At 37.4% G+C, this 10,983-nt stretch overlaps 1 protein-coding gene across 1 annotated transcript in view; it reads left to right on the top strand.

The window, feature by feature from the left end:
• Positions 1-10,983, top strand: part of PCNX2 (pecanex homolog 2 (Drosophila)) — a 156,568-nt gene that overhangs the window by 50,448 nt on the left and 95,137 nt on the right. Inside the window, exons 13-15 of the mRNA XM_017817517.1 lie at positions 508-679; positions 5,606-5,716; positions 7,272-7,363. Coding sequence (XP_017673006.1) covers positions 508-679; positions 5,606-5,716; positions 7,272-7,363 — 375 coding nt within the window. The remainder of the gene's footprint in view (positions 1-507; positions 680-5,605; positions 5,717-7,271; positions 7,364-10,983) is intronic.

Here is a 10,983-nt window from a genome sequence, read left to right as displayed (position 1 = left end):
TGAAAGACATCAGATGAGAATCCTTTCACATCCTAATTCCTTTGGATCATAATTTCAAAGTGCTTCATGAGAGGCAGACCAGAAACTGCTGATGAGTGTCACTCCCTCCAGAGGGGATGCTGATTTGCTGTCAAGTGATTCAAAGTAACAAAAAAATTAAATTATATTGATGCAAAAAAATCAATCTCCATGTCTCACACTGCACCTAGGAGGTGCTCTACTATTTTTTTTTTTTGCTTGGCTCCTGCAAATAGTATGTTTTGAAAGGTCCAGAAGATAAGATTTTCAAAAGCATAAATGATTGCTGAAGTCAGTCTTAACTGCTCGTTGTGACTTTTGAAAGTTTTCTCTGGAGAAGAAAAAGTACCTTGTAGCATTTTTGTTACTAATTATTATGTATAAGTCATTAAAATATTTTGTCTGACCCCTGACCCTCTCTCTAGTTCAATGCAGTGTGCACAGTAGGAGAATGAATACAAAATTCAGATTCTTTCTTTTTTCTTCCAGGGACACAATAAAATCATAATCTACAGCAGACCTGTATATTTTTGTATACTGTGTGGCCTTATTTTGCTGCTAGATGCTGGATCTAAAGACACTAATCCTCCTGTTTATACAATGTATGGCTTGAAGCTCTTTTCGCCTAGATCTCTCCAATCAGCCAGAGACCATGTAATAGGTGAGTCAGTATTTTTCCTAGGACTATAAAAATGAATTAAGCATTAGCCGGGGAAGTCTGTGTTTTCCTGTGTTGGCAATCAAATGCGTGTTTATGGAGGCACAACTCCAAGTCAAATTGATAGAAACATTTGCAATTACTTAAGACAGGGATGGGGGCAGCTGGCAGCCTTCCCTCATGTAAAAGGAATTCTTTATGAAATGAGGATCATAGAAATGTCTCCATAGAAAACTAACAGTCACTGATGTTATTAGCAAAAGACATCATCTGTGAAATGCAGTTACTCTTTGTAAGGGTTTGTCTGTATGGAGCAAGAGTAAGTTGAGTAAGTTGCAGAGTAAGTTGAGTTTTAAATGTAATGCCTGAAAGCTAATCCATGCCAAGTCCTCAGGTGGACGTTCTTCTGCTCATGAAGAACACGATTTTTCTTGGTTTGGTTTAATCATACTGTCCATGTGACCAGATGGTGTGAAGCAGCCACTCTGCAATAGCTTTCAACCTGTGTCCTTTTGGAATCATCTTCTGAGGTTGTTGGGGATATTCAGATATTACCCTAAAATAGGTCTGACAATCCCTTAGCACTAATTTGGAGTGGCCACAGCTGACATTACCCTGTTCTGTCAGGACACTTCTTCCTGCTGGACACCACACTTGCAGTCTATAACTGCAATGTTACACCAGTTGTGTCACAGATACAAGTGCTGAACTGGACTCATGTCAGTAGTGCAACACTGTTAAAGTATGAGGCAGGCGATGTAAAATTTACTGTTAAAGTGATTAAATTGCCCAAAAGCTGTGTTGTAGTGTACCAAAGATTGTCTGTTGTTATGTGAATTTAGAACCCAGAAAACCTACTGTAGTAGAAGAAAAAACTTTTTGTGATATAGAGGGCATGACCTTTGAGGTCTTTGTTCACCTGTGACTCTTGTACTTGCGTTTTGCTGTACTCAAGTCAGACTATTACTCCCTGAAAGGCATACTGTTTTAGGAAAGCCTCCTCATCCTTTATATGGCTACATTGACTCCCAATTCTTCAGACCAGAAACCAGGGAATATGAAAACCTGTATCTCACTTATTTTAGTTAGCTTCTTTCATTATTTCATTTCCTTTGGTCTCATTAAAGTTTCTTCTTAAATCTTCTTTTCTCTGTCTGTCAAAGGTTAGCAGTAAAACTGCTGATAAATAATTCAACAAGAATCTTAGATGACACTTGGGATAGAGATAAATGAAAAACTATAGCAACCACTATAAGAAAATGAAATGTGGTTATAAATGTGTTAATTTTGGCTGACCTCAAAAGAGATAGCAGAGCATGTTCTTGAAGCAGCCTGGAGGAGGTGGGGGAGAGAGGAAATACAGGCTCATCTCCCCAGCTAGCATCTGGGGAGAAGAAACCATTTCCCTTTGCTTGTCCCCTGTTCTTGTTTTTCAAGGTATGTTTGTTCAAGTGATGTCTGGTGCCATGCTTTGGCTATTCCTTGCTTTGTCTTTATGGGAGCCCCAACTTTTGGCTGCCGTAAATCCTTGCAAGTGTTCACAGTGCATTTACCTCTGTAAGCCATGGCAGTCTGGCATCCTCCAGCATCTTGCTGCACTTTGAGTATAGAATCTCTTAGGTAATGAAGGTACAGAAGTATTTGGTTTGGGCAATAAAATCAGGGGGGAAGTCAGTCCCACTGCATACCAATGAACTGTTACTATCGTTTTGCATTTGTGCCTATTTGCTAGGTATTTTTGATCTCTTTCTGTTGGTTTATCATGTTATGGTGACTTTTTACTTTATATTTTTATCAAAATTTATTGTGATATTCAGAGTTTATATGTTTGGAAATCAAGGGATTTTTGGCTGTACATTACAAATACCAATGAAAGGAAAAGTCTTCTATTTCAGGTGTTTACTATGGTAAGAAGCAAAAGGGATGGAAAACATACAAAGAACTTACCACGGAACTAACGTGATGCTGCATAGCATACTCTGATAAAAGTCTTGCAACAAGATTATAAAAGGAAATAACTGGAAATTTGTTAGATATGTAACCTGATTAATTACAAATGGGGTTTTTAACAGGTCCATTTCTTTGCAAGCGACCTACTTATGATCTGATTCTGTTTTATTTTAAATTGGTGGTAATTCTGCTATTGATTTATAATTACATTAGTTAGGAAGTCATGACTTTAATTCTACCTGTGGTTTTCATCTTGAATTTCTTATTTCAGCTGACGTTATTTTTGCTACATTAACATATGAAGTGCAAATAAAGGTACAGACAGAGCCAACCTCAGTCACTGGGTGCTACAGGTGTGATTAGTGATAGAAGTAGTTACGCATTTAATTTATTATAGTTCTTGTGATGAAATCATTTAAACATTCAATAGACGAAGTTATTTGGCAGACATCTCAGAAGACTAAGTATCAGGTGGTGACAAAATTTTGTGATAGCAAGTCCTCTGCCTGCTGCTTTTAACAAATTTCTCTCAGGGGAAGGAAGCTGATCAATATTATCCTCTACTATGTTCAAGAGTGGGAGAACAAAAAGACTATTTCTCACTGAAATAATGCTTTTGTTTTTCCTTGTGAAAAAAATGTATTATAACACAGCAAATGGACTAATACTCAAATGTGTAATTTTTTTTTAGTTAATAATTTTCTAAACTTCTAAAATGTTTGCGGTGACATTGCCATTCTACATTTCTCAAAAGACCCAAATTTTCCAAAGTTAAAATTTGTGTTACCCTCTTACATTGCTTTGATAGGTGTTTGTTTAGAGGAAGCCTTCGAACTGGGGTATTAAATGCCAGCAGGTCACATAAGCATCTCTTTGTGGCCCAGGTCTTCAAGGTGTTCTGTATGGAAATGTGTGATGCTTAAACAAATTCTCTAATTCTAAAGGATTAGTCAGTTACTTTTATTGTCTCTTTCCCACAAAGGACACTATTGCTCCTAAATTCCATCTTTTTGTAGGTGGCAAACTGTTTATTTTCCTCTCTGCACTCCTTTGTGCAGGCTGAGATAAACAAAGCTACCTTAGCTAAAGAAGTTGTTAGGATTGTTCAAGGTCTTAATATAGAGAGGGTGAGCTGAGGACAATTTCGTAGTCAAGTAACTTTTCCCTCCTTGTTTACATTTGTCTCTTTGTATTTTGGTGTACTTCAACTGTCTAATCTCATCCTTCCTTCCACTGCTCTTATTCCACTTTTTCTGAGGTTGCTACAGCAAAGGCAGTCATTTGGACTGTAAGTCAGTAGTCTAAGATGAGTTCTGGCAGTTCTGCTAGTCTGTTGTCCGAGGAACAAGATCACCTATGAGTTTCAGCAGTGAGTTTTTGGGATAGTTGATCCCATGGCAAGTTCTATACTGCCTGCTAAGCAATTTTCTGTTTTGTCATGCCATTGTCCATCTTCAAGAGAGGTCCTTGGTTGGCTTGGTATGGTTTGGGGGAATATCTAAAAAAATGCAGAGTAATAAAGGAAGAGGAAATTAATGTTGACATTTGCATATAAAAGATTGAGATGACCGTATTCCCTCATTTTCTTACATATATGTAATTTGTACCAGCAGCAGGAAGTAGTGTTGAAGGGTGCATTGTGAGTGTGAGTATACTTAAGCGAGTGCTGTCTGTGTTAAAACACTTGAGCAAGTCATTTTTTCTCCTGTGTTTGACTTCCTCAGCAAGATTTACAATATTAGATAGCAGTAGTATATAAGAAGAGGAAGATAAAAGCTGTCAGATCAAACTTGGTGCATAGTTTCCCTTTAGCACAAGATTCATTAGTAAAATGAGCTGGGAAATGTGAAATTAGCATTCAGCAAAGAACATAAATCCTATTGTTACCTTTAAAAATCTGACTGGGGGGAATTAGAATAAGTTGTACTTGTGATTGTTTAATTTACTTTTTCTGAGAATGAATAGGATACAGTCTTCCTAACATATAAAAAGTAACAAACACATACTTGTTTACAAGAAAGAGTGACTGACACACATCTCTGTCCATCACCACTCAGAACATTCTGGTACTAGTGTAATGAAGCAGTAAGGGTATGATTAAACATGTGCATGCATCCTTGAAAGTTTACAGTATTGGAGACTTGGGTCAAGTGTGTTTTTAAATGCTTTGTTAGACAGCCTTGCTTAGCATTTTCTATGGTGGAGCTAAGAGTAAAGGGATGGGAAGGAAGAGTGGATGAAAATGAACAGAACAAAAGACAGAATTATGACTTCTGCTTTTTCTTGACTGTAAGGCAACCATTTAAATCAGCATTTCTGTTTAGAAAGAGAGTATGTAATGTTTTCAGACTGGATTTTACCCCTGAGTTTCTTTCCTGTTTTTAGTGTTCTTTCCCTACTGCAGAGTTAAAGTCCATATGTCTGGAAGCTGGGGCAATATTCCGGGAAAGTTTCACTATAGATTTGTCCCATTTTTATGGGCTGCTATAAGTGTCTGCTGTCGATTTCTGGCAGAGGCAGGATATTGTGATAGCCAAGATATTTAGAATCTTAGCCATTAAAGTATTTTTTCTTTGTTTATATTGAATTGTTATAGGTGCGCATAAACAATCTCAGATTTAAGGAAGAAGTTCCAAAATCTGCAAATTACAATTTCTGTACTTTAAAAGGAACAAATATAACTTTGAAATTATTTGAGAAGCATTAAGGAGGCTACATAATGCTATTTTCTCTGCCACTGCTTTTATCCAAACTCAAAGTTAACCCCTGAGCTTTAGTTTCTTATGTGTAAAATAACATTGTTTTGAATACATGAGAAGGAAAGTGTAATCACTGCTGCTAAGGTAAAGGTATGCTCATTTGAAAAGTTTTCAGAATTTATGGCAACAATTTCTTATTCTGGTAAGATGCGTGTTTCTCTATTTTCCATATATTGAGATGTATGACTGTGTTCTAAAATGCCTTTTTTTTTTTCTTTAGTGTTTTTATATTGCTTTCCTGCAATTTCTCTGCTTGGACTTTTCCCTCAAATCAACACCTTTTGCATATATCTTTTGGAACAAATAGATATGTTGCTTTTTGGAGGTTCTGGTAAGTAGCAATCTGAAGCCTGAGTGATCCCTTTCTGGACTTATAACCTTAGATTAGAATACATTATTGCATTTTTCAAAGCACAGTGCATGTTAAAACTCAAACATCTGATAGTATTCATCTGATAGTGGGGTGAATACTGATAAGACCCACTTGATTAGATTTCTTTTTTATTTTTTTGAAAAGTTGTATACAAATTGTGCTCTAGGCTGCAGAATTTGGTTGATATCAAAGAACTCTTTTCCTGGCATGTCTGATGTGACTCTTACTATATTTATTAAAAAAGAAAACCTTTGAATTTTTTTTTCTGTTATAACTCCATTTATAAAATAAAAACAAAGTTTGCATTTTTCCATAGTAAGGCATATTAACAAGATACGTGATGATTTTTTTGATGTTATTTCAGTCAGAGAGTAAAGAAGGCCCTTGAGAGGGATTTTTTACTGGTAGTGTGTTTGGGGTTTTTTTTCGTTATGGCTTAAGTAACAGAGATGACTGAGATCCATCTACACTGTTATCTTATTTTGGGTTAGAAACAAAGTTCCTCCTTCTTCCCATTTACCACATGTTTTACATCATGGAATGATGGCAGAGCATGCAAACTGGATTCCATTTGGATGAAACTGTAGGGTGCATCTGTTGCACTCTGAACACTAATGAGCACACAGTCTGTGGGACCAGACTAGGGACAGTCTTCAGTAAGACATCTCAAACATGTATATCATGGATATGACGTGCTTAGCACCTCTCATTCCACAGACCTACCCTTGCTGCATCCTTCTGCTTGCTACTGTAGACATAGGCTTTGGCAACTGGTTGAAACTAGCATACATGATAGGGATGTTTTGCCTTTTGTCTTATAAATTCCGTAGTGGACCTGCAGGAAATAATGTGTCATATAAAGTGTTCATCATCATAATGATGATTCCAGTGTATGTTGAACCCTAATTACAGCATGGTTTTGCAGCCCCTGTGTCTCCATTGTTGAGACTTCGGAACTCCTGATTCTGTCTGACAGCTTTTCCTACCTGGCTTCTGGAAACCCTCGAAGGAGGTGATAGCAAGAGGTCTTCTGGCATCCTTCTCTCTCTATATTCGTTTATGTGTCTTGATATGGTGCAAAGCATGGTTGACTGAGCAAGTTAGGATGCTTTTAGATGATACCTGTGCCTCAGGAGCAAAGAGAAAGAGGAAAACTTCACATGGAGTTTGACTAGAAAACTGCCAGTTCTGTAGATCATTGCATTCCTCCTTGGTATCAACATGAAGAGACATACTGATATTTTGGCAAAACAATATTCAGTAACAACAGGGAATAGTATAGGACCTCAGGAAAACGGAAAAACCAGGAAGTGTCGTGGCATCGGCCTTTCAGTCTTAGCTGTAAACAGTTTTGTGAGCTTATTTGGGGCATTGAAGGTGTTAATATCTAGCTTTATGATATCTGATTTAAATCTCTATACCTCTAGTAATGCAAGAGCTGCTTCATTTTTTCTTTTGATTGCATCTTCTCATTTAAGAAGAAATTAACTAACATGTAATTTCTGTATTTCAGCTGCCGCTGGGTTCGTATCTGCGCTATACAGCATTTCCCGAAGCTTTGTTGTTCTGATTGTCCTATATGCTTTCTGCTTCAGTGCAGTGAAGGTAAGCCAAAAAAGCAACACTGTAAAAATTCAAAATATCAGGCTGAAAATTCATATAATCTAGGGAGACCAGCATTGTTTGGTCTGACATTGCCGTTGTTTATCAAGATAAGCTTTGCAAGCCGTGCTTCAGGTTCTGCCTGTTAGCTATACTGGAACAGACTGAAACTGCAGTAGAAATTCTGAAGTAAATGTGTGTCTAATTCCTGTGACTGTTTACTTCTTACATGTATCAGTCTGAAATGATCCACTGAATTTTCTCTACAAGGACGAATAGCAGCCTTGACTTAAAAAACTGCAGCTTCTATTGACCTGCAGAAGCCAGGCTGAATTTGATCAAAATTCCTAGTAAGGTTTTTGTTGTTGCTTCATAATAGTGTGCCTAAGACCTTAAATGTCCAGCTTGAGCATACACCTGGGCCATCTAACCCAGTAATGTGTCTGCATCTGCAAGGAAATGCGATTTAGGAATTTAGTGCAAGCCAGATGACTGAGTTTGCCACTCTTTTCCCTAATATTCCTCCAGTACCCACAACTATTATATTAGGGATGTTGGAGAGTGTGATTATTTCCTTTGGTGTCTGTCGACTTGTTGTCTATGAATTTGCCAAGTCCCTTCCTGAATGTGCTGGTCCTGTCTGTCACCACGATTTTGTGCCAGCAAATTCCAGATGTTCACTGTGCTCAGTGCAAAGCAGTACTGTCCTTCATTGGTTTTAAACTGATCTGTTAATTTCACCAACTCTTCTCTATGCCTAGTATTGCAGGATTTGTGGAAAAACCTGTTCTGCATTCACTGTATCTACTACCTTCTGAGTTTTGTAGGCATCAGTTGTATTCCCCTCAGCCATCTTCTCTTAAGAGACTCCCAGCCTTTCTAGTGTTTCCTTATGAGGCAGCTGCTTTCTCAGAAGCAGCTAAGTCTCTCTGCCTTCTCTTATTCTGTTGTGACCTTCAGATGTGGAGAGTAACTCTGTATGGTGCTCAAGATGCTGCTGTGCTACAGCTCTGTATGCTGGCAAAGGACCGTCTGCCTTGTTCTTGGTTCCCTTACCAGTGATGCCCAATGTTGGGGGGGTTTTTGCTGCATTTTGGGCCATATTCAGTCTAAAGCTTTTTTTTTTTTTAAGTTAATGTCTGCGTCCTCTGCATTCTTTTTTTTTTAAAGGACAATTAAATTTTCTCTGCCTTCAAGTCTGCTATAAAATTCTCAGTGACCACAGCAAGACCAGAACTTGTACTAAACTTGTTAGACTTGTAATAAAATTTGCCCTGTAAGGGACAGTCTTTCATTACAGTCTGGATGCTGTCAGTATCCATGGAGGGATGTAACAGGATGTGCCATGATTTACAAGCTGCCCTTGACATCTTCAGGGCACATGTCAGAGGATGCTTTGTGGTGGCACACATACATAGCACACACAGAGATCCCAATATGAGGTTCTACAACAGCCAAGGATTTATCATGTCAACACCCAGGCTGTCAATTTACACAAATGAGAGGGGCAATCACATGTTTCTTTAAGGGAATTCTTCTTGGAACATTAGCGTTTCTATAATGGCTTTTAACAATTTATCACTTAAAATTTTGAATAGGAGCCTTAAATCTAAAACCAGGACAATTATAATGCCTTAATGGTCGCTTGCAGGTGATAAGAGCTGGCTGTGTGTTCTTAACCACTCCCATTAGTAAGGTAAAATGTGTTAAACCACCATTTTATCTTGCCCCTGGGTGGCTTGAGTCCATACACAATAAATTACAGCAACTCAGTTACTGAACAGTGCTAACACACTTGAAATTAAATGTCCTTGAACATGTGGTGTAATCCCATGTGGGGAATCTCCTATCACCTGGTTTACCCGGTATATCAGTTATACTGGTTAGACCTGACTTAGCCTGTGTGATGCTGTAAAGTTTAACTGCTACTTGTGCAGTTTCCCAAAGTAGCTAGTATTCCTGCTACTGTTTTCTGTCTGTATTAATGATTCAGAAGCTGTCAGCTGGGATGGAGAATGAGGCGCTCTGTAAGGATGAACAGAATGAGAAAAAATGGATAATGGGAGTGAGAAACAATGAGAAAAAAGGAAATAGATATATGCAAGGGAGGAGTTGAGTTACTGTTAAACAGGCAAATATCTGGGGAAAGGATCTTTTTTTTTTTCCCTAAGGTTAGCAGAGGGTGATTCACTAGTTGAGGGTGGTGAAGTTCTGTGATGGATACTTCAAAAAAAGTTTTTTTGTAAACCATAGAAAAGCTACTTAAAATAGTCTACATACTCTTTTCTCAGCATAATACTTTAAATTACAGTATGCAGGTGGCTTTGTAGATAAGCAATCTCCGTGTGGATTAGGCTTCAAACTGCTTAGAAATATGCTTTTAATGCTACCCTGAAGTTGTAGAGTAGTGTGAAAGATTTACAAGATATTTGTTGTAAATTACCAATATTAAGTTCAGACTTTCTGTTCACACAGAAATTACAGTTAATTTGAATTTTAATGGCACCGTTCTTGTGAAGGCGCTTCTGAGGAGGTTAATTTAAAGCATGTAAAGATGATTCCTCTTGCTTCAGCTCATAATCTCAGTCTACTGGGGTGCTTGAAATTTCATATATTTTTTCTTCCAGAAGTTATGAAATAAGCACTTGTGTTAACCCTCCTTGTTCTTCAGTCAGGTCCAGAGATTTATTTTTTTATTTATTCTGAACTGATGTCTGTAATGTTGCAAGAGAATGATTCTTTGGTTGGTGGAGGAGGAGTAGGAATTGGCTTAATCTGATCCTGAATAGGCACCACTATGAAGGGTGGTCTAATACCCCTGTAAGTAACTAGAACTGTTTTGATATATAGTGAGCAGCAATTTCTGATCTTAATCCAGTGAAAATTTGGATTTTTGGTGCATTAGAAATTGCAGAGTTTACCTCAAAACTGAACAAATTCTGTAGTCTCTTTCATTGAAGTGTTTGAAATAGCATCTCTTAGATGCTTGCATTTTATAACTGTTATCTGTTTTTTATTTTTATGTTACTTTTCACTTTTAGTCAGTTTGGCAAAACAAAGAGAGCACAATTTTCAGTATTTATGGAGGTAAAAAAAATCATTATAATCAAAAATTTTCAGGGCAGGGAAACATGACAGACTTTACTTGGCACAGGATTTCTGGGTTGTAATGCTTCTTTTTTGGATGAAATGCAGCATCCTCAAATGTAAACTCTGTTTCTTGGCAGAACATCTTATAGCTCAGCAGGTGTAACTACTAGAGTTCTATTTCCTGAAATAAATTGCAGAGCAGAATGGATCTCTAAGTGGTTTTGTGCTTTTTATTGATGAACAACCGCTCACATCAAATGCCCAGGCTGAAGACCATTCTAGTGGTATCGAGCTTGAGCCTCTCCCTCCTTAAGTGGTTCTTGTGTTCTAATTATTATCTTGCAGGGTGAAATAGTCTAACCTCTTTTCTCTGTGTACATTAACTATTCCAAAAGGAAAAATATCACTCTTGAAGAAGTTCATTAGAAGAATAAATAACTTACCACATGATTTTCTTTTTTTTTTTAAATAAAATACATTTATTTTATAATATATCTGTGTTTTTAAGTAAGTTTTTCATGTTCATTTTTAGA

Source organism: Lepidothrix coronata, unplaced genomic scaffold, assembly GCF_001604755.1.
Source record: "Lepidothrix coronata isolate B3197 unplaced genomic scaffold, Lepidothrix_coronata-1.0 Scaffold61, whole genome shotgun sequence".
Taxonomy (NCBI): domain Eukaryota; kingdom Metazoa; phylum Chordata; class Aves; order Passeriformes; family Pipridae; genus Lepidothrix; species Lepidothrix coronata.
This window is presented reverse-complemented; position numbering and strand designations above follow the sequence as displayed.